Here is a 24,452-nt window from a genome sequence, read left to right as displayed (position 1 = left end):
CCCCGCGTCAGGCTCTGTGCTGACAGCTCAGAGCCTGGAGCCTGTTTCCGATTCTGTGTCTCCCTCTCTCTCTGCCCCTCCCCCGTTCATGCTCTGTCTCTCTCTGTCCCAAAAATAAATAAACGTTGAAAAAAATAAATAAATAAATAAAAATAAAGCTGAGGCAATGGAGACTCAGAAAAGGGAAGTGACTTGTTCAAGGTCATGGAGCCAGTTGTTGTCAAAGCTAGGGCCACGATCCTAGCTCTAGTCTCGCGTTTGCTTCCTGCATCGTTACGTTGCGCCAGAGTCCCTTCAAATTTGCGGGGAAATCTTCTACTGTCATCAAAGGGCACCAAGCAGGCAGTGGCCCTTCATCTTGGTGTGACACTTTCTATTTTCATAGGACAAGGGATTGCAACGGCAGATAAGATGATGGAAATGAAAAAAAAGAAGAGCCACCACCGTGTTTTATAAGCACCAGAAAAATGCATTCTTACCTCATCATAGAACTCTGGATTTTGGTTGTGATGGGAGACAACAGCGTAAGCATTTGTGGTAAAAACAGATCCTGCAGGTTTTCCATAAATACACTGCAAAAGAAGGAAACCGAGTCACCAATCTCGGTGAGAAGGTCTTTAAACATAATGCAATGGAACCACATCCAGTCAGAGGCATCTGTGAGCACAAGGCCACGGCCAAGCCCACTCAGTTCTCACCGTGAACTTGTAAACTCCGAATCATTTACCCGCACTGCAGCGATCACCCCCAGACATCACCTAACTTGGCTGCATGGGTGCTTCCGGATTTCTGGCCATCAAAGAAACGCACTTCCAAATTCGTCGATGGCAAGGAGTCAAATATGGCTAATCACGTGGAAAGGAAACACTCTGAAACCAGATCTGGAAAGCTTACGTTCTCTGATGCTACTTGCTATCTTAACTGAAGAGGCTCCCCCTAAGCCAGTTAGCAGTATTTGCTGAACGCTCCTTGTGTGGTGGGCAAGGTGAGGGGTTAGAACACACACACACACACACACACACACACACACACACACACACACTAGCAGATACATGAGGCTACAGACGAGCTCACTGTTCTCTCACTTTATGAGCCACATTTTAAAAGTCACCAGCTTTCTGTTATACCAATAAAATAAATGCGAGGCTTTCTATGGTTCCACGAAAAGATCAAATTTCATTTCTGGTGTGAGTTTTTCACTTCCATAGGGCCTAACTGCTTCACCCTGTCACTTCAGAGCCAGCCTCTAGGCCAGCTATGAAATGAAATAGAGACTCCGTGTGAAGGCATTGCCAATTCTCCTTTAAACACGGTTGTGAAGGCGATGTGCAGGAACTGCCGAGAGGTAAGGTAAGAATCTTGAAGTGTACAAAAGGATATTGCGTGGGGGAGAAAAGGAATAGTTATTCTCATCTGCAGTGAAGGGAAAATCAGAGAAAATATACCTAATCTGAGCCAGCGAATTCTTAACCTAGGTTTCTGGCCGGGGGGGGGGGGGGGGGTGGCGCGGGAGGAACGACACAAAAACAAAAAACCCACAAAAAAACAAAAAAACGCACAGAACAAAAAACAAGAACAACAAAAACCACCTCTTTTCAAAGGCAGGGGTTATTAAACATTCAACGACTTAGGGGCCTCCAGCCTCTTTCCCCAGGAGCCAGATAAACAATTCGTGACGGCTAGATGTTCTCAGACTTCTCTCTCAGGCCTCTGATGAATGTGCTAAAGAGTGAAAACGTAAAGGCGCTATGAAGTGATAGGTATTTAAGGATTGCTCTGTCAGATAATACGGAGGCACCATTTGGCCGGTCACAGAGAAGAAGTCCTATCTCAGATCAAAGCACTCATGCTGTGCTTCTGTTTGCTCAAAGACTGTTCAGGTTTCAAGGAGAAAGGAGTTTATAGTCCCCTGATGATACCATTATAAACTGTCAGGTCATAGGAGAAAATGACCTTGTGATTGCACATCAGAGCCATGAAAAATCAAAGCGGAGCCAAGGCAAAAATCTGGTATATGAAGCTTCCCCCGTTTTTCAAAGCTACATATGCTCCTACCTCGTTTTGTTATTTCTTAATATTTAATCCTCGCAGTCAAGGTGTGAGGGCAGAAAAGGCAATACTACTTTTGTCACGTTAGCACATTTTCCGTATGGCGCTTAAACGAATTAAACTTAGCCACCAAGTACCATGGTCTTTATCATTCCTAAAAGTGCACGCTTATCAAGATCGTGAACAAACCTTTAGAGCGCGAGCGTCGCTTTCATCTGAATCCCGGAATTCTACACAGACTGCGATGTTCCTCGCCTAGAAAGGATTAATCATTCAAAATGAGTCCTGGAACCGGAGAACGGTAAATAACATGTTACACTCCAAAATGTACAGTTCACGCTGCGTTACCTTGGCAAATGTCTTCTGGCTATCATATTTTAATTGCAAGGGATAGACATACAGATGGTTTTTATAAACAGTAAACGGATAACAATATTTTGTCATTTCTGGAACAAACTCTTCGACCTCCACGGTAATATTTTGACAATTCTTTTCGAAAGGCTTCAGGGGCACATATGAGGAAGTAATGCAATCTATATCGGAAAAAAAAAAAAAAGAAAACAGGCAAAGAGAAAACAACTGAGATGACGTGGACTGTGTTCCCAAAGAGCGATTTAACAGATTTCTGAGCGGCTGACGAAAGTCCTACAACCACTGTAAGAACCCCGAAGGACAAGATGGCGTAGCCTGGGCCTGATTTGAGTGGAACCATCCAAACCAGACACGGATTGCTAGTTCCTTCTCAATGTGGAATGATTTGCCAAATATAACACATCATAATTTTGACAAATTTAACTCTGCAGAGAAATCCATTACATTTCTCCTCCTATGGCTGCAATTTAGCTTTCACTGCAAATTTTTATTGGTATCGGGGAACTAACAGCAAATGTAGGTCTCCAATTAGCTCATGGATAGTCACTCTGAAAAACTTGGTGCAGGTGCAATTTTCACCCAGGAAATAACGGAGGCCTTTGGAAACAACAGATCTTGGGATGTGCTACCCGTGATAAATCCAACACTCCCGAAGGTGAAATACACAAAGGCTCAGAAAAGGGCGGCAGCCTGGGTTACTGAAGTAGCCATCACAGGGCACCCGGGTGGCTCAATACGTTAGGCATCCAGCTGTGGCTCAGGTCATGATCTCGCGGTTCGTGAGTTCGAGCTCCACGTCGGGCTCTGTGCTGACAGCTCGGAGCCTGGAGCCTGCTTCGGATTCTGTGTCTCCCTCTCTCTCTGCCCCTTCCCTGCTCATGCTCTCTCTCTCTCTCTCTCAAAAATAAACGTTTAAACAAAAATTGAAGTAGCCATCGGAATAGAGGGGATTCATATACTGACGGAGCCCTAAGATGGTTTCTCCTTGCTGCACAGAGGTATTGACAGAGCAGGGAGACCCAGGAAGAGTCATAGATGATGAGGGTATGGTTTCCTCCAATTACTGTGATACTTACAACAGACTCTCTGGAGATACAGAAGAAAGGCACACAGAAACAAGTGACCACTCCTTTCCATGCATGTTCTGTATAATAATACAAAAAATCCTACTGTATATACAGAACTTTACCCTGGGATGTTTTTAGCATTTGATGTACCGTTTTGTCCAGTGAGTTCTTTAGAAACATCATTTCTCTGGGCTACATAAAGTCTCCCGGTATAGGTGGACCGTAACTGCCTTAACCACACTGACAGTGCTGGACTCTTAGGTTGTTTCCAATTTCCCTCCGATATAAACAACACGGAAAAGAACACCTAAGAGTACAGTGGTTTATGTTTTCAGTTCCAGAGCCGAAGGAAGGCCCCTGTTGGCCCCCCTTCCTAACGCAGTCCGCCCCAATCACAGATTCGAGTCGCTCGTTTGTTTTCTTACTTAGTGTCAGTCACTCCTTCTAGACTTTAATCCCCATAATTGCAAGGCATCTTGTAGCTATGCAATAAGTGTTTATTCAATAAATGCTGATTCAGTGAATGAATGGATAGATAGCAGCTCAGAATCAAAATGCCTTAGTTCCGGACATCGGTGAATGTCGATTGCCTCCTGTACTCCTGCACACTGTAGTCCTCCTCACGGTAGGTGAGGGTGCCTGGCTAAAACCTAGCCAGCGTTAGATAGTCTCACGTTAAATATTCTCGTAAATTTGACAGAGGAGCAAAAGCATCTTGCGATTTCCATTTGCATTCGGGGCATTAGTACTAAGATTTGAACATTTTCCCAGTTCTTATTAGCCACTCCATTTTATTTCTTACCAAGTGCCTTTTCTGTCTTCTGTCCATTTTTCTCCCGAGATCTGAAATTGCTGGCTTTAGAGAGGGAAAGAAACTGACTAGGGAATACTCACAACATTATATATCATATATGAAACTGCATCTGACAAAATCAACTTCATCCTCTTCCGAATCTGTTAACTGTCCACTATGTGTACTGGAGGGACTAGTGTCCCTCCCAAAATTCATGGCCACCAGAACCTCAGAATGTGACTTTATTTGGAAATAGGGTCTCTGCAGATGTCATTAGTTGAGATGAGGGCATACTGAATTAGGGCAGGCCCTACATCCCCTGACTGGTGATTCTTCCTTAGAGCATTCAGGGGGAACACAGCCCTGCTGGTGCCTTGACTTTGACATCTAGCCTCCAGAACCTGGAGAGAATAAATCTGTCGTCTTAAGCCACCCAGTTTGTAGTTTTTTCTTACAGCAGCCCCAGGAACTCAATACACCACGTAAACCTTAAGAAATATATTGAAAAGACAAAAACCCTGAGATTCAAACATAGCCCTTTAAGGTTTATTTGTAACATGTGAATTCTTACTTGATAAATCCACAGGAACACATTCTACCGTGACGTTTAGCTGCCCAGGAATAATCTGCAATTTGGTCTTCTCCGGCCTAGGGGTCAAATGAGAATATTTTATACTTAAAATCTATGATTATGGAATGCACCGGTTGCCCTATATGCAAACTTCCAAATGCTTCCAAATGCAAAAATGCTCCAAAGCATTCAGCTTCTCCCATATATGACTCACATTTACCACTTTAAGAAATTATAATCCATCTATTGTATTGATTTACTACAATAACACACTTACTTCTTGTATTCTGAGAGTAACTTGAGAATGTCTTCATTTGAAAGCTTGCTACTGTCTTGTTTATACAAAGGAGAAAACCTCCCATCCAGATCCAGAGAACCTTGAGTATCTTTGAAAATGGGTCTAAAACAGCAAAAGAATTTTTTTTTTTTTAATTCTGAAGTACTGAGAAACGAAGACACACTTAATGCTGGTATGTGTACAAAATGGTAAAACGACTTCGGAAACTCGCTCGGCCATTTCTCATGAAGTTGAGCACACACCTGCCCTCTGATCCTGCCATGCCGCTACTCTGGGCATATCTCCGCATGGTGCATGAATGTTCAGAGCAGATGTGTTTGTTATAGCCCCAAAAGGAAACGGCCCAGAGAGTCATCCACAAGCGAATGGCTAAACGGTGGGGTATTCATACAAGAAACCAAACGCAAGAGTACATTCTGCACGACTCCGTTTGCATGAAGGTCTCGAGTAGAAAAAAAGCCCTCGGTAGTGATAACCATCGGTCGATGGCTGACTGGTGGGAGTGGGATGACAGACCGGACAGGGGTGTGAGGAAACTTTCTGAAGTGATGGACACGTTCTAGACCTTGGTTGGAGCGGTAGTTACAGGACGGTAAACACGTGTGAAAATTCATCAAGTTGGATATATAAAATGTGTGCCTTGGAATCAAAGGTAAAGAGTATCTCAAAGTTGAGGACCGTTAAATTCGATGTTTGGGGCACCTCTGTTAGGCATCCGACTCTTGATTTCAGTTCAGGTCATGATCTCCCGGTTCGTGAGTTGAAGCCCCTCATCGGGCTCTGTGCTGACAGCTCAGCCTGGAGCCTGCTTGCGATGCCCTGTCTCCCTCGCTCTCCCTCACTCTCCGCTCCCCACTCCCCGCCGCCCCCCCCCCCCAAGGCTCATGCTCTCGCTCTTAAAATAAATAAACATTTTTAAAAAAAAAAAACTAGATCTTTAAGATCTATTTACAAAGTTTACAAAAGGTCTATAGAGTTACCGATACGGATTTGGATTATTCCCTGCCTCTTCCCCTTCTCCCGTTTGTAAGCAGTGACTTACTACTAAAATGAAAAGTAATGTACAAGCACCCAGCCCGACTGAAGCAGCCCTAACCAGAAACATAATGCCCCTTGGCAGAGCCTCTTCTAAGCATACCTCCTTTATTTTCAGTGAACAGGGCTTTATCATATATTGTTAAAATATCCCAGGCAAGCCTTTAGAGTGAGTCTTTGCTGCTGTTGACAAGCAAAACAATTCAGAAGGAAAAAAGAGGGTCATTCCTCATCACAACTGGGGATCAGAGCTCCCAACTTTGAAGACTTTTGAATTAATTTTCCTCCTGACAAAACGGCATCAAACGGCTACTACAGCCCACGCAGGGGGCCGGAGTGGCGGCGGTCACGGGCCGTGGGTGCTGAGTCCTACTCTGCTACATGCTGTGGGAAGCCGGACAAGGATTTTTCGGTAATTTTTTTTTTTTTAATCCTTATTTATTTTTGAGAGAGAGAGAGAGACAGTGTGAACAGGGGAAGGAGCTGAGAGAGGGGGAGACGCAGAATGCGAAGCAGGTTCCAGGCTCCGAGCCGTCAGCACAGAGCCAGACGCGGGGTTCAAACTCACGGACCGCGAGATCACGACCCGAGCCGAAGTCGGACGCTTAACCGAATGAGCCATCCAGGTGCCCCAAGGGTTTTATTGTTTTTGTTTTTGTTTTTTTTTTTAGTTCTATGCCTGAATTTCCTCATCTCCAGGGTAGGAATAATAGTACCCCCCTCTAGGAAGGTGCACGTTAAGCACTTAGACCACTGTCTTGTGCAGGGTTAACGCCTAACTATAAATACTAACCACGCACACTAAGGACGTGCAGATTTAGAAGCCATGCTTCACCTTCTATAATGCCTAAATAGACCCACAACCTCTGCTCCTCTTCGCCATTCACCTAACCTCGGCTGTCATTTTTTCTTCACCAGTCTGCGAAGCAAGGACCATGTGCCTTTTCGTCTACCGACACGCAAAACATTTTGAAACCTTCCCCAAAATGAAGCGATTATAAATAGCGACAGAAGGGTTAATTAACTTAGAATCTCCTACCCTTCTGCTACTTCCCAACACCCACTGAACATAATTGATTGAATTATTCAGAACACGGTGCCCTTCCCTTCCCCCAGAAGTTCCAGGGAGCTGTACAGGCTGTACCTCAAACAAGCCAGTGAACTTGTATTTCAAAGGGGGGATAAGCAACCAACACATGTGAAGTCGTCACTGTACGTAGACTTGGAAGATGTGCGGGGAAAACTAATGTGACCTCCCATACGACAGAAGGTATAGATAACGTGCTTTCAGATACACTACCCGTGAAGGGCCAGAAAAGCAAGTCGATTCATTAATTACACACTTGCACTTAACCGCATTCTCTTGCCTTCTGATTTTTAGTACGTTTTCCAGAAATATCCCAGGATAGCTTTTCGAAGCCTAAACCTAGCCAACTGTGAAATAGTGGGCACGCCGTACAAAATTCCCTACAATTGCTGGTTTTCTGGGGCAAACAATTCCCTTAGTTTAGCAAATAAGTTCTGCTTTGAAATGCAATAAAATTAAGTGGGGTCTGTCAGCTGAGGAACCCCAGCCAAAGAAGATTTCCCTGAGGCACGGACGTATGAAGAAATGAGAAAGAGTTTGTATATCCTGTTATGGATTTCACGTTTGCGCCCTCCCGCCCAAGTTCCCATGGTGGAAACCAAAAGCCCATGATGGGTATTAGGAGGAGGGGCCCCGGGGCAGGTGATGAGGTCCGAGGGCGGAGAACTCGTGAATGGGATTAGCACCCTTAGAAAAGGCCAGAAAGCAAGCTCGCTTCCTCTCCGCTACGGCAAGACAAGTCGGCTGTCCGCAACCTCATCTCAGACTCCCAGCCTCCAGCACCGTGAGAGAGAAATGTTTTGTTGCTGAAGCCTACTGTCGGTCTCCAATGATTTGTCATCGCAGCCCCGGACGGATGAAGGACACACCATGAGCGTCCCGAGACAGAACCGGGTTGGCAGAGACCAACTGCTAAATGCCGCCGGCAAGGACCACAACCCTGAACTTTACACAGGAGGGCGAACAGAAAGGTCAGGATTATATGTGCACAAACCTGGCAGCCCAAGCAAAGGGCATTCTGTACTGTCCGAGGCGGCTACATACTTGCTTTGCTGTCCTGTGCACCTTCTGCGCCGTCTAAGGTCAGAAATAAGAAGAAACGCTCATATTTGTTGAAACTACCAGAGACTCGCCGCGAAAAATCCTAACCACCCCCCCCCCGCCCCCGCTTACTGGTGGAAAACATCAAAGTCCAGCCAAAGAGATAAGGAAGGTGCTACAAATAAGACACAACACGCGTCACAAAGCTACCCACCTTCCAGGACCAACGTTTTCTTAAAAGTTTTGTGTTTTCTCCTTGGATGGAAATAGATGTAGGGCACGTTTTGTACCAAAGACCCGTAGTGGGGAAATTCTGAGCAGGTCTAATGTGTGTTTCCTTTCACACACGAGCAGGCAGACATTCATTATTCTTGGGAGAAGTTTGTTCTCAATACAGTTGACCTTTCTACTCCCAAGATAAAAGCCGACTGACCAAGAGTCAATGCAATTAGTTTAGTTAGGCAAGGAGATGACAAAAGATTAACGGCCCATAGAGTCTCAACAGGCTGTGAAATGCTGGCTGGATGCTTATCCCTTGGGATGCGAAATGCTAGCAGGCCTTTATCTACGTCCTGGAGACTCCCCCCCACCCCCAAACACACAAATTAGCACAGCTAATGAGCTGTGCCATGAACGCTTCCCCTCTCTGGGCCTCCGTTTTCTCATTTATAAAATGAGGGGAAAGGACCACGTCGCCGATTGCCAAAGTGCGGATTTCGTGATCCAGACATTTGGATGATTACATGCCATCCGAAGACACCCAGCAGTAAAAACCATCGCTACCGTTTAAAATGCCAACATTTCACGAAAAGACTCATCGGGGTGATGTTTCAAACGTAGGAAGAACAAAAATCTCAGAATAAAGGGCAGCCCCTCGAACTGAATACGTTCAGCTTCCTGCGTTGAACTCCTTCTCCTGTCTTTCTTTTCGTATCACAGACAGGAGGAAATTTCAGTGCAGACCGGCATTTGGGAACTGCGGGGCCGGACTTCCCGGTTCTGACATTCTAGGGCTGTATGTGAGGGCTGGGAATAAAGAACAGCTATCGCCAAGGATACGGCGTCAATGAACAGATGTCGCCTAAAAGCCTTTAGCTCTTACTTTGATAAGCAACCAGAAATCAGACTGTCAAGTAAACAGAACGTAAAACGGACAAAAGTCACGTTCAAGCTCAGCATGCATACTCACATAGCATACAGTATTTCCAGAATATACCGTGTATTGAGAGAATGAGGTTTTCTTGAGGGTTCATTAACAATACCGTCAAAAACACCAGTAAAACGCAATTTTTACATTAGGCTGAAACGCTCGCAAACGATCTTTATAAATACCTTTGCTGGGTCTGAATTTTTGATGTAGGGTTCTGCACAGTGTGTAATGTTTCCCTGGAGTACCTTTTCAATTCTCGCAACTAGAAAAATTTCAGGATGTGGATTCGTCACCGAGAAAATGCCCTGGGGGAAAAAAATGGCTTCCATTAGATGTTTTTATGTAACTTCATACATATAGTTGCGTGGCTAATGGTTCCTAGTAGTGTGTTTAGCATAGCATGTTGACATCCAACACAGGGTCGTGTCCAGGACCCTGAAAATAGACAGCGTTTCCTTTCATACAGTTTCTAAAACTCCCAATACTTCTTTCAAAACAGATTTTCTATTTAAAAAATTTTTTTAATGTTTATTTATTTTGAGAGAGAGAGAGAGAGAGAGAGGGCACAAGTGGGGGAGAGGGAGAGAGAGGGAGTGAAAATTCCAAACAGGCTCCGCACTGCCAGCACAGAGCCCGATGCGGGGCTCAGACTCACGGACCGTGAGATCGTGACCTGAGCCGAGATCAAGAGTCAGGTGCTTGGGGACCTGGTTCAGTTGGTTAAGCGTCCGACTTCAGCTCAGATCATGATCTCGCAGTTCGTGAGTTCCAGCCCCGCGTCGGGCTCTGTGCTGACGGCTCAGAGCCTGGAGCCTGCTTCCGATTCTGGGTCTCCCTCTCTCTCTGCCCCTCCCCCGCTCATGCTCGCTCGCTCTCTCTCTCTCTCTCTCTCCAAAATAAACATGAAAAAATTTTTTAAAAGAGTTGGATGCTTAACAGACCGCACCACCCAGGCACCCTCAGGTTTTCTATTTTGTCACCAACTTCACATCTAGTAGTCCCTGAGGGGCAGCTGTCACCATTGCGGCTTAGCCTCTTGTGTCTGGCTGTGTCTGCAAGGTACATTCTTCGGCCTAATTGTTCGGCTTCGTCGGCATGTGCTAAAATAGTGTGCACTTCTCAAGTGGAACTGGATATGCCTTTTCAAAAGTAGCTGTGCGTAACTCCAGAGCAATTCACTCACAATTAATACTAATTGCAGCTGAGAGGAAGAAAATAAAATACTTCACTGCAGTTAAAGAGCTCCAGCTTTCAATGTGGGGACAGAGGATCCAAAATGTCATTTTCTCCTGCACGCTCCATCTGAGGACACGAATGCAGACGCGACCAAAGTTACGTACGTTTTCTTTTTTCTTTTTAATTTTTTTTAATGTTTATTTTTGAGAGATAGAGAGAGATAGAGAGAGAGCATGAGCAGGGGAGGCGCAGAGAGAGAGGGAGACACAATCTGAAGCAGGCTCCAGGCTCCGAGCCATCAGCACAGAGCCCGACGTGGGGCTCGAACCCACAGACCGTGAGATCGTGACCTGAGCCGAAGTCAGACGCTCAACCGAGCCACCCAGGCGCCCCTTACTTTCCTATGAATACATGTGAAACGACCATGTCATCCGCTGTCCAGCTCGGCTCCTTCCAAATACATTATCTGCCAAACAGCCTGTTAGTTGGTTATGTCTGTTGTTCCAAGGAGCGCCGCGCAAATGAATTCAAATGGAAAAAGCCATCATTGGGACTCTACCAAGTTTTATTTTGCTACTTGGTATATTACCAACTGTGTTAAGATCATGCGTTCCAGTTTTCAAAACATTTCAGACACATTATCTCATCTGCTCTGGAGAGAACACTCTACAGCATACAGCAAAGAGGAGAAAACTCAGTGTAAGACCCCCAGTCATTCCCCCGCAAATCCAACGACTTGTAAGGACCCTAAGAACGGCAGATTCACCTTTGAATTCCCAAGCCTCGAGCAGGGAAGGAAGTGGTTAAAAACTGCTTGGGAGTCAAATTTCCTGGGTTGAAATTCTGGCTCCACCATTTATAGGTTTAGGCAAGTCAGGGCGCCTGGGTGGCGCAGTCGGTTAAGCGTCCGACTTCAGCCAGGTCACGATCTCGCGGTCTGTGGGTTCGAGCCCCGCGTCGGGCTCTGGGCTGATGGCTCAGAGCCTGGAGCCTGTTTCCGATTCTGTGTCTCCCTCTCTCTCTGCCCCTCCCCCGTTCATGCTCTGTCCCTCTCTGTCCCAAAAATAAATAAATGTTGAAAAAAAAAATTTATAGGTTTACGCAAGTCACATCCTGTGTCTATGCCTCGGGTTTCTCATCTGCAAAATGGGGCCGAGGAAGGTAATAGCTATTCCAAAGATTTCCTGTATGGTTTCCATGTACTGCACGTTAGGTACCCAGTCACTACTAAAGTGGCCCAAAGCACTGCAAGGTCACAGAACTTGGTTTCTTTTTTTTTTTTTTAATTTTAATTTAATTCATTTTGAAAGGGAGAGCACGAGCAGGGGAGGGGCAGAGAGAGAGAGAGAGAGAGGGAGAGACAGAATCCCAAGCAGGCTCCACGCTGTCAGCACAGAGACCAAAGCTGGGCTTGAACACACGAACCGTTGAGATCACGACCTGAGCCGAAACCAGAGTCAGACGCTTAACCAACTGAGCCACCCAGGCGCCCCTGGATCTCTGGTACTCCCAGGAACATGCTACTCGGGCGTGGAGAGGCGCCTGGCAGCTAGCCCCTGCTGACCTTGCAGAACGTATGCTCAACAGCACAGAGTGCAGTCTCACCCTTCCCGGTTGTCACCTAGCTGTCCCGGATGGTTTTTGTGCGTTATATCCCTTAGTCTTCAGAAAAACCCTTGAATGCAGGCACTACGATATACCCATTTTACAGAGGGAAAAAACGAGGCTTATCTAAGCGCATGCGGTGAGTGGGCAGAGGAGCCTGGCAACCACGGCTTCCAGACTATACATATAGCCCAGGCTATGCTGCCTCAGCCCTGGAGCGCACGCATCCAACATCTCACACAACGAGGCCGGATAAGAACAGCAATACTGGTTATTGTGACAGCTAACGTTCACTGAGCACCTGCTATTCTCCTTTCCCAGGACGCTGAGCATCTTCCCACACGGATGCCAGCAAGGAGTATTAGAATTTGGAAAACTCTGACAGTGGCGAGGAGCAAGGTGCTTTCAGAGAGCGAGGTGCCCTCTCCCTGTCCCCAGAACACAGAAGGGTAGCCAGAGAGTGCCCGGGAATGCCATATGGGCTGGGAGTCTGGCCCTTGTAGACAAGGCCTCTGGCCCAGCCATCCTTTCCCACCAAGGAGGCATGGGTGTGCCTGCCCCCAGCCCCAGGGTAATTCTAACCCACTTCAGTGCCCCTCTCCCTCTAAAGAGTGGGTCAAGTCCCCCCATCCCAGTGCCCGGCACTTACATACCCCATAGCACGGCAAGGCTTTGGGGGAGGGGGGAGTCTGTACCCTTTCACCAGCCCAACAACTGCTCCCCCCGCCAGGGGGGGAGCCCACACAGCCACAGGGAGGCAGGCCCCCACGAGTCAGCATCTCCCCCACAACCCCAACCCAAAGTAAATCAGGTCTGACCTTGGGAGACACGGGGGGCCGAGCTCTGTCAGGGCATCTGGGAAGAAAGTGCCAGGCAACTGAGAATAAAGGGACTGGTCATAGTGATTGTTTGATGTCAGGGAGGCAGAACTACTCGATGGATCCAACTCCTTCCTTCTCCCGTGGTCACCCTGTTGGTCCTCAGGGAAGCCACTGGAGAGAAAGACTCCAATGAACAGGTGGCAATGGAGGGCCTAGAATGGCCCCCAAACACCCACCGTCCACCAAACCCTGGGAGCTGCCTCTTCCTGTAGATAATGCTGCCATCTGAATAGCCCTGCTGGAAGGGACGGAGCTGCCCGAAAGTCCTTTCTGGAGATGCCTGGGGAACTGGGTAGTTTCCCTCTTTCTAGGGTGACACGGAAGCAGGGTTTACAGGGTAAAAACCTGGCCTTTGAAACTGGCCAGAGCCAGTTTCGGCTCCTGTCCTTCATCTTCTAAGTTCTGGGACTTTGGGCAAGCTACTCCTGGAGGTCTCTGTGCCTCAGTGTGCTCATCTGTAAAATGGGTATGGCCACAGTACCCACCTACTTTGCTGGGGTGTGGTGAAAATAAGGGACTCCGTAAAGAAGCAAGAGAAACACAATGGCGCCAAGAAGTGCTTAACTTGTTGTTACTGCTCAAGAACCGACAAGCTGGGATTTGGGCTCCGATCTGCTAACATCCAGTCTCTCTCTGACACAGCACGGCTTCCTAGTCGTAAATGGGAAGAAGTCGGGGGGGGGGGGGGGGGGGACTTCTCCAAAATAGAATGTTCAACTAATTGGAGTAAATGACCGCCTCCTGGTATCATCATCAGCTGACCTGAAAAGGGTGCATGACGATAAAGCCATTTAGGGCCACTGCCCATCGCTGTCCCCTTCTCACCTCTCACGTATTCCTGAGGTTTCTGTCAAGCCCCACATCTTCCGCGCAGCCCCCTCTCCGTTAACTCCCGACCCCTGAACCCTCCTTGCGTTCCGAATGCGTCTCCGACCACCGCGTTAGAGGCCGCAGCCCTTACTTACGTTGTTCCAGACATTGTCGATTGGGGTCTTTCGGCCCGACCTTGGTTCCGATCCTGCCTTCCCCACTCTGTGACCACGTTATGGTGGCCAGCTTACTTCACCTCCCGATCTGTCCTTCCCTCACCTCCCCAACAGCAGTAATGATGCCCACGACCACAATTACAACTCCATGCCTTGAACATACAAGCTGAGCAATGGGGAAGTATTTGCTCAATCTTTTCTAATTTATTTAAAAAAATTTTTTTTAATGTTCATTTTTTTTTTTTGAGAGACAGAGAGAGAGACACAGTGTGAGCAGGGGAGGGGCACAGAGAGAGGCAGAAACTGAAGCAGGCTTCAGGCTCTGAGCTGTCAGCACAGAGCCCGACGTGGGATTCGAGCCCACAAACTAGGAGATCGTGACCTGAGCCGAAGTCTGACGCTTAACCGACGGAGCCATGCAGGTGCCCCTCAATGTCTTTTTTTTAAATGTTTGTTTATTTTTGAGAGAGAGAGAGCCAGCAGGGGAGGGGCAAAGAGAGAGGGGGACAGAGGATCCGAAGCAAGGCTCTGCACTGACGCAGCGAGCCGTCCCGATGCAGGGCTCGAACTCACGAACCTTGAGATCATGACCTGAGCCGAAGTCGAAGGCTCAATCTCTTTCAGAAGCATATGCTGCAGTAGTGAACATATGTTCACATATGTGATAAGTATAATCTGAGCAACAAACTAAGAGGCAACACGGGGAAAGCCCAAAGAGGGAAGTTCACTGTACATGTAAAGTCTTCCCCCGGCACGCAGCAATCTGTACCAGTGAGCATAATCCTGAACCCAGGAAACCCGGATGCCTGGTATTTATTCTAAGGAGATAACTCAGCAAGCGAGCTAACATGTGTGCACGTGGACGTTCAAAGCAGTGTTATTTACGACACCCCCAAATTACAAATATCCTGGTTAGGTACGTCAATGGAATACTATAAGAGCCTTTAAGGACGTGAGTGACCCAGAGGGCGCCTGGCTGGCTCGGTCGATTGAGCCTCCGACTCTTGATTTCAGCTGTCATGATCTCATGGTTCATGAGCTCGAGCCCCACATCGGGCCCTGCGCCGAAAGTGTGGAGCCTGGTTAGGATTCTTTCCCCCTCCCTCTCCCTCTCTGCCCTTCCCTGACTCTCTCTCTCTCTCTCAAAAATAAATAAACATTAAAAAAAAGAAGGGCACCTGGGTGGCTCGGTCGGTTAAGCGTCCGACTTCGGCTCAGGTCATGATCTCGCGGTTCGTGGATTCCAACCCAAAGTCGGGCTCTGTGCTGACAGCTCGGAGCCTGGAGCCTGCTTCGGATTCTGTGTCTCCCTCTCTGTCTGCCCCTCCCCAACTCATGCTCTGTCTTTCTCTCTCTCAAAACCAAATAAATATACATTAACAAAAAGAAATTTAGGGGCGCCTGGGTGGTTGAGTGTCTGACTTCGGCTCAGGCCATCATCTCACAGTTCGTGGGTTCGAGCCCCACATCAGGCTCTGTGCTGACGGCTCGGAGCCTGGAGCCTGCTTCAGATTCTGTGTCTCCTTCTCTCTCTGCCCTTCCCCCGCTCGCATTTTCTCTCTCTCTCTCTCTCTCTCAATAATAAATAAACGTTGAAAAAAAGAAAGCAGAAACTGAAACTCTATGCTACATTCTATTTTCCTTTGAGTTGCAAAAGTCGAGAAGGAAGACCATCAGTTCTGCTCTGCCTAACCTCTCATGGCTGCCAGTCTGGCCAGAGGTCAAAATGGCAGGGAAGCGTCAGGCTCCTTGTGAAGGGGCTTCTTTGCACCAGACAGGACAGAAGGGCACAGCATTACATATGTGACATGAGCAGCTCCCTCCCATTGCTCTGCAACCAGAGCTCCTCGTTATAAAGACCCTTTATGCTCCATTAAAACTACCTATTCATGTGGGGTCAGCATGAACACTGCCAGCTCACAAATGAAGCTTCCAGATTCCAGACAACATGGGAGACTGGTTCTGGGGCATCCACCGCCAAGCCACCGACAGGAATAATTTCTGGAGGAATCTGTGGGGACCTTTTGCTGTAGGGGGGGTTGGCTGGCCAGGAATTTGAGGGAACTTAATGGCACCTCAGCCAGGGGTGTAGCCAGATAGACACATGGAACCCCTAGGCTGTTCTCGAACCTTCCAGAAACAGAGCCTCCAATCTGTGACCATCACAAGACGTGCCCTGATGGTGGCCGAAGTTTCATTCAGATGGGCACCTTCCCTTCCTTGCCTAATTTCCTCTTCTTCATGGAGTCTGCTGGGAACTCCATTCTTGGATCCATAGTCAGGCTTCGGCTACAGTGTTATCCTCTGTTCTGTAAAGTTCTGTACACAGTTCCTAAGTTTCTGCAAGGGGGTGACCTCTGCTCATGTCCTAAGGAAAAATCTAATGTGGGGGCACAAAGCCGGCTCAGTCAGCAGAGCGCGTGACTCTTGATCTCGGGGTTGTGGGTTCGAGCCTCACACTGGGTGCAGGGATTACTTAAATAAAACTCAAAAAAAAATTTTTTTTAATCTGAGGAAGGGGCGTCTGGGTGGCTCAGTCGGTTGAGCGTCTACCTTCAGCTCAGGTCATGAGCCTATGATTTTTTGAGTTCGAGCCCCGCATCGGGCTCCCTGCTGTCAGTGTCCCCCTCTCCCTCTGCCCCTCCCCGCTTGCAATCTCTGTCTCTCTCTCCCTCCCTCAAAAACTAAAAAACAAAACAAAATCTAAGGAAAAACCTAATGGTGTCTTAAGAAATCTCTGAAATAAAGACTGCGCACCAAGACAAAAACCAAAAGCAAACACAAGCTACCTACTCCTAATGGAAATGGGAATTAGGGACAGGAGATGATCGTCGGGTCAATTTCTTTCTTCAGAGAAACTGGCCTGAAGGCATCTACTGCCTTGCTCAGAAGCGTGCCCGAGTGTGGCCGTGTGTCTGTGCCTGTCCGTGTCACCTTCGTTCTCCAGCTCACAGGATACTTCCTCTGAGACTCCCGTCACGGCCCCGCTGAAAAGGTGACTTCGCTGACCCACTACCGGCGCATGCTGGTTTCCATCCTGTCCCTCTAACGTCAGTCCCCAGGGGAAAACATCTAGCCACACACCTTCACAAGAGACGCCCACGAAAGCATCGTGTGAGCGGATGAAACCACCCAAGGGGCTTTCCGTTTCTTACTCCGAACGCTAGAAGATCGCGCTCTACCTGCTTTATGTAGCGTAACTGGGATTCTGCAATGCCATGAATAAAAGACTCCGGTAAAGAGCTTCTCGGGTGTCCGTCGGCGGCCAGTTGCGCAGAAGCACCCCACAGCATTTCACGGACAGGCGGGGGATTCAGGTCTATGTGGAAGTCAGCTGAAATCTTACAATTGTTCCTCACATCAAATAAAGCGAGATTGATAAAAAAGGGTTCAACCTGGAATGAAAACAAGGGCATGTTGAAGGGAAGACCTTTCAGTGGGGTGCGGGAGGGAAGACACACGACAAGACAATGTTTTTATTCCTCGAGGCGCGGTGATTACGGTTCTTTTCTGAGTAGAACAGCTACGATGGCTTTCGGGCTCGTTTGCATATAAGAAAGAGTATTCTAGGGGCGCCTGGGTGGCGCAGTCGGTTAAGCGTCCGACTTCAGCCAGGTCACGATCTCGCGGTCCGTGAGTTCGAGCCCCGCGTCGGGCTCTGGGCCGATGGCTCGGAGCCTGGAGCCTGTTTCCGGTTCTGTGTCTCCCTCTCTCTCTGCCCCTCCCCCGTTCATGCTCTGTCTCTCTCTGTCCCAAAAATAAATAAACGTTGAAAAAAAAAAAAAAAAAGAAAGAGTATTCTAAAATAACAGGCTATCCAATGTTCACTTTTGTCAGGCGTAAATAATTTTACGAGTCGTATGTTTTTTCTAATGCGTCCAACTCCGAAGGCACATTTAAAGCACGCCAATTGTTCTATGAATAAAATGTAATTCTCGGTAGGTTTACTGACATTACCGAAAAATAATGCCAATACTGTAGAATAGACCTAAATCTTCCCTTTTGTTATGCCACCGCTTACTTGATGATACATTTAATAAGTGCTAATATCCATCAACATCAAATTACTTGACAAAAGCTTTGCCCCGTCAGCAGTTTGGGAAGGCCACGATTCCTCCCTACAGATGGCATTTGAAAGCCGGTCACAAAGAGCGATTTTGTGCCAAACGGCATAAAGATTAACCCTTTATCCACAGAAAGTCTGCTGGTGCCTTGCAGCGACTTTGGAAGGGACTGAATCCTCACTGTGGATACTTTTCAAAGACAAAGCCAGAACCAAAAACTAAAGATGAACAGAAAACGCCGTCTCTTTGGTGATTTAACATTTACAGTTGCAAGTATTTCTGAGTAACTCAAATGATCCGTGACAGCTGCTAATTACAGTTTTCGGTGAAGAACAAAATGAACTCACTCGAGGAGAACGAGTGAGGCTAGCTGACTGCAGAGCATCCGTATCCCCGCCTGGGGACACCCCGTGATGAGCCAGGTCACAGAAGAAGTCCTATTCTCTGGGAGAATTCGCAACAAGGAGGATTTTCCAGGTTCTGGGGACATGTCCCTTGTGAACGTCAACACCCTACTCTATCTGCTGTTTTGAATAGGTCAAGACGTTCGGGAATCCTCTCAAGACGAGACCATATTCACATTTTGGCAAAAGAGAAATGCCAAATGACACGAAATGCCTCCGTGTCAAATCTATCATAGCGTATAGCAATGGAATTTTCATCCCATAAATTCGTTCTAGTGACAAAGCAAAAACAGCATTTCCTCAATGCCCTGCTTTAGGGGAGGTGGAAGGACAAGTCATACATACATTTGTGGCTGGTCCTCTTGCATGGTCTCCAACTTGACCCAAGACATTGAAAGTTAAATCATGGCAGTTTACCAGGAAACGTTTATTGCACTTTTCCTCGAATGGCTTTATATCAGGCTCGATTCCTGAAAAGTCCAACCTCTACAAAACAGGGGAGAAGAAGTCATTTTGTTAAAAAGAGGATTCATAGGAATATAGGTCTTTAAGTAAAAACCACAGAATCCTACAGTTTTCTATTCATACTTCATTTGAACTTTTTATTTTATTTTTTTCACTCGGTAAGCCTTTGTAGAGCTCTTACACTAAGGTTCAAACACCGACAGAGAAATCCTAGAGGGAGATGATGAGACTCTGATCTAAGGCACTGGAAAAGTCACAGGTCTGTACCACGGCCGACAAAGCCCTATAGGACGTGAGTCCCTACCTCCCCCAACTCCTCTGACCCCATCCCCCACGCTCTGTTCCAGCCACACTGGCCTCCTTGTTTATTTCTCCAAGACCCCAAGTACACTCCCGCCTCAGGGCCTTTGCACTTGCTGTTCTGTCAGTTAGATGCATGCCTTACTCCTTAATTTCATTCATGTCTCCGGTCAATTGGCATTTCCACAGAGACCTTCTTTCACTCCCTATAGAGAACTGCACACTCTGACAGTCTATACACTCCCTTTCCTTGATTTAAGTTTGCTAACACGACTTTTTTGGTATGTACTTAGTGGTGACGGGCCTTCCCCACAAAACATACATTCCAGGATGATAGAGATTTTTTTTTTTTGTCTTTTATGAGGTGTGCAGGGGGGGCAAAAGTGCCACGAATGCACATGCGAGGCATCCAGAATAACACGGTGGTCCCTAATTGACTGTGCTGTTAGGAACTCAGCTGCGGAATAAAAAAGAATAGCAGATACGGGGGGAGGGGGAGTAGAGACGGTGAGCTCAGTGTGGGATGTGTTCGGTTGGAGTGAGGTTACTAAGTGGCTGGGAAAATAGCAGGGGTCTGGGCTGGAGATGTGAATTCGGGAGTCAGTGGTAACTAGACCCTGGGGACCACCTACGTTTAAATGATGAACAGAGGGAGAGGCGTCTGCTTCGAAAAGTGACAAACAATGAGCTCAGCTTCTCACAGAGCTGGGGGCTGTACCCTGGCTGCCAGAGAGAGAGAGACTTTTCTTCAATTACTGGTATTTCAATTTTTTTTTTTTTTTAAGTTTTAAAAACAGATATTGGGAGTCAAGGAATTCCTCTCGGCAAGGGAGGAATCTGTCCCTCCTCAACGTTTATTTTATTTTTGGGACAGAGAGAGACAGAGCATGAACGGGGGAGGGGCAGAGAGAGAGGGAGACACAGAATCGGAAACAGGCTCCAGGCTCTGAGCCATCATCAGCCCAGAGCCCGACGCGGGGCTCGAACTCCCGGACCGCGAGATCGTGACCTGGCTGAAGTCGGACGCTTTAACCGACTGCGCCACCCAGGCGCCCCAATTCTGTCCCTCCTCAAAGAAACTCCTAGCATCCTCCTCCTCGGCTCCCACAGCTCAGGCGATCGGAGTGCGTCCGTTTGTTCTGAAGATCCGAACAGATTTAACGTTGTGTTCACCAACGGGAGGGGATGCCAGAAGATCGGCGCCCGGGGAGGCGGAAAGGACTCGGTGAATCGGAGTAGAATATACTGCCAATATGGATAGCTCAAGCCAAGGAACCCAAGGCTTTTTCTCAATTGCCTAAGTAATTCAAGCCAAAACAGGTATTGTGCCGGAAGAATCTTGGATAATTACAGCCCTTCTGACCTAGCCGGCATCACTGACCAAAAAAAAATCCTCCTTCAACGGGCCTACATATAACATTCGTACCTGAAAGCACCCTTTTCCTCCCGAGTCTATTTATCTACAAACCGAGCACAAATGTGTGGGACTAGACAGCTCCCTCTTGAACACTTATCTGTAAAGCCGGCTGAGGCCAGTCATTGCCATGGAGATCGATTCTAATTTCCGCCCATTTATCTGCTCTCCTTTCTATCTTCCTGAGACAGCGGAATGCGAGGAAAACTGGACTAAACCACCCCAGCCCCCAAGTCCTTTCCCTTCTGAGGCCTCCAAGTACAGACGCTGGGACACAGAGCCTTCCCCCAGGTCTGCCGAGGTGGTCTTTATGCTCTAAGGTCGGTGGTAGAGAGTCTCCCTCAAGACACCGTACTGGGGTCGAAAGAGAAGGCTGATAGCATAGGATGATGGCACTTCACCCAGAAAAGGGACGCGACACATACAACACAGATTTCTCTGCAAGGACACTGCCTTCCCTACATTAAAATCAACCGTTTTGGGCGTCCAAGTGTCACTGCAATGGTGAATTCTTCACCGACGATTGTAGCTCACTGATAACTGCTTTTATGCTTGAGTTCAGTTCCATGACCACAAAAACACTACACCACAAATTTTTTAAAGATACTGGATTGAGTTTCAACCACAGTCAATTGGCTTCTTTGTATACAAGGAAAGAGCCTGACATGTCCAATTAGAGCCCAATCGTGTGGCGTGGGGGGGGGGGGGGGGGGGGGAGGAGTCGGCGGGGCTCTATGAAAGGCTCAGGCTTGTTTGGAATCAGCAACCTTCTGAATGAGTATCTAAGAACCAGTACTCCAAAGGTCCTCCTGTACCCCCCCTTTTTATTGAAATCACATAACTTACACAAGCAATCTAATATGCTACGGAAAAAAAGTAGGAGAGGGGTGCCTGAGTGGCTCAGCCGGTTAAGCATCCGACGCTCGGCTCAGGTCATGATCTCACGGTTTTGTGAGTTCGAGCCCCACATCGGGCTCTCCACTGACAGCTCAGAGCCTGGAGCCTGCTTCAGATTCTGTCTGTCTCTCTCTTTCTCTCTCTCTCTCTCTCTCTCTCTGCCCCTCCCCAACTTGTGCTCTCTCTCAAAAATAAATAAACATTTATAAATAAATAAACTTTAAAAAAAAGAAAGAAAAAAGGAGATAAAACATGTTTTAAAATTTTTCCTCCAAAATTATTTTCTCATATGGTATTTTTATTAAGGAAAAATGCCTGCATTATTGATAGACTATATACTTTTCCCGTGTCAAATTAAAAAAAAAAATTAAAAAACCGTGCGAAGCAGAAACAAAATCAGCCTTCCCCAAATTATATTTTTCTGATCTATTTTCACTGAGAAAAAAACATAAATGCTATTTATGTAATGCAAACTTTTCGATTTCAAAAAAAAAATCCCCAAATTTTCATTATAAATCTCACTAGAAAAAAGTGGAAAAAGAATCCGTCTTTCCCCAAATAATTCCATTTTCTCGTGAAGTATGTTAAGAAAAATATTTGTAGGGGCACCTGGGTGGCTCAGGTGGTTAAGCGTCCGGCTCTTGGTTTCAGCTCAGGTCATGATCTCACAGTCATGAGATCGAGCCCTGCATCGGGCTCCCCGCACACCGTGGAGCCTGCTTGGGATTCTCTGTCTTTCCCCCTCACCCTGCCCCACTCTCTTCTCTCTCTCAAAATAAATGATTTTTTTTTAATTTTTTTTTCAACATTTATTTATTTTTGGGACAGAGAGAGACAGAGCATGAACGGGGGAGGCACAGAGAGAGAGGGAGACACAGAATCGGAACCAGGCTCCAGGCTCTGAGCCATCAGCCCAGAGCCCGACGCGGGGCTCGAACTCACGGACCGCGAGATCGTGACCTGGCTGAAGTCGGACGCTTAACCAACTGCGCCACCCAGGCGCCCCAATAAATGAATTTTTTAAAAAAGAAATATATCTGTAACACTTACATACTGTCGAGTTTTTCCATTTAAACAAATCAGCCTTTGAATGAGAAAATACGGAATTAAACATGAAGTGCACAGATCTTAGTACAAAAAGTGCCTCGCTCTCACGAAAGAGGTTAAAATACGCAACTGCCCGTAAACCTGCACATCCCCGCACTAATTACCCCTTGAAGTGGGATCAAGCCAGACATGAACATCGAGAGTGGAAAATCAACCACATTTCTCATAGGACCTCTTTATACTGCAGAGATCTGCTGTCTCTGGATCACACTTGTATTTAATGGGTTAAAAGAGTACCAGCACCATCTTCAAGGGTTCTTTAATTTATCTCTTTTGAGGAGATGAACTAAAAAGAATATAGGGAAGGAGGGGGAAAAAAAAACAAACATGTGTATTCAGTCTCAAACTATTTGCATATGTGACAGTCCTCTTGAGGAAGTTAGCTGTTAAGCTACTTGTTCAAAGTGAACATGACAAATACAGAACAACAGGTATGACCCGGTGGTACAAAACATCAATGGTTTCAACATTTCACAGATGTTGTTTACCTGACTAAGCGATGATTCTTGGATTATTTAAAGAAATAGGTCACTGATACCTGGACTTCCGAATCAAAAGAAAAGAGATTCTGTCTTCCGTCCCCTCTGCTGAGTTTATTTAGCTGTTCAGTTTCTCTGCCGTACTAAAATTAAAAATACACACACCGAACGTTACTTCATTTCCTTCAAAACAGTATTAAATAACATTTAAATATCTAGTTTAGGTGGGGCGCTTGGCTGGCTCAGTTGGGAGAGCGTGCGATTCCAGATCTGGGGGTCGTGAGTTCAAGCCCCGTGGTGGGTGTAGAGATTATTTTTAAAAAAATACCTAGTTTGTGAAACTACCCTCTCACAGAGCTTCAAAAAATATACTATTTCCCAGTTCCATATAACTTAATGCAGATAAAAAAACGTGTGCTGGGTGGAGAGTCACCATTGCTACGACCCATGATAAGCTGTAGATCAGGTTCTTATACCTTCTATGTGCCTCTCATAACATCAAGAATCTTGATCAACCCACCGCAGTACAAAAAAGGAATATGAGAGATTTGAATGCAAAAGAAAAACGAATGACAAAACACTATCTTCTCCACACCCACGGTGCTAGCCATGGGATATCATATACAATTCCGATTCCACCGCTTGAGGAAAAACATAATGGGCTGTATAGCCTGGAATGTCAAAGACTCCGAAAGGATAGATTAAAATCTACAAAATCACAGAAAACCTAGATCAGGGGCTCATGAGCGTGTTCCTAAGTTTTGGAAAATTGCTGTGAAGTTTAAGAGAAGGGAAATTTTTTTCTTTTAAGAGAAGCGTAAATTTCAAGTAGAAAAAAATAACTTCTAAGCTTATGTAATTTAGTAGTCCAAGAAGAAGAATCAAGTGAAAATATCAACAGGTTTAACGAGGATTTAAATGAATAAATGGGGTATAAGCTTCTGCTCTGCTATGGTATAGAGTTCACAGAGTAAAATATGTAACCTACTAAGATAGGTAGGATAATCGCCTCTACACTTTCCAAGTTAGCTCATTTCAAACTTCAAAGAGTGGAGTAATTAACACAAATGATGTCTGGTCACCAAAATCTTTCTCTGATGAAATTATTCATATACGCGTATGTATGTATTTACATACAGGATATGTGATTTTCACATGAAATTAACAGATGCAGATCATTCGACTGAATATCACATTCAATATGCATCAAT

The 24,452-nt window shown here is 46.5% G+C and overlaps 1 protein-coding gene across 4 annotated transcripts in view; it reads right to left on the bottom strand.

Annotated features, from left to right (window-relative positions):
- The window catches only part of DOCK11 (dedicator of cytokinesis 11), a 199,805-nt gene that overhangs the window by 103,427 nt on the left and 71,926 nt on the right, over positions 1-24,452 (bottom strand). For all 4 annotated transcript variants that reach the window (XM_023249253.2, XM_045051137.1, XM_023249251.2 and 1 more), the window contains exons 10-19: positions 23,301-23,384; positions 18,925-19,065; positions 17,294-17,506; positions 9,646-9,768; positions 8,267-8,349; positions 5,130-5,252; positions 4,853-4,929; positions 2,398-2,582; positions 2,239-2,304; positions 480-572 (exon numbers count right to left, since the gene is read on the bottom strand). In XM_023249253.2, coding sequence (XP_023105021.1) covers positions 480-572; positions 2,239-2,304; positions 2,398-2,582; positions 4,853-4,929; positions 5,130-5,252; positions 8,267-8,349; positions 9,646-9,768; positions 17,294-17,506; positions 18,925-19,065; positions 23,301-23,384 — 1,188 coding nt within the window. The remainder of the gene's footprint in view (positions 1-479; positions 573-2,238; positions 2,305-2,397; positions 2,583-4,852; positions 4,930-5,129; positions 5,253-8,266; positions 8,350-9,645; positions 9,769-17,293; positions 17,507-18,924; positions 19,066-23,300; positions 23,385-24,452) is intronic.

The sequence above is a fragment of the Felis catus genome, chromosome X (genome assembly GCF_018350175.1).
Source record: "Felis catus isolate Fca126 chromosome X, F.catus_Fca126_mat1.0, whole genome shotgun sequence".
Lineage (NCBI taxonomy): Eukaryota > Metazoa > Chordata > Mammalia > Carnivora > Felidae > Felis > Felis catus.
Note: the sequence above shows the minus strand (reverse complement) of the source record. Positions and strands in the feature narration are given on the sequence as shown.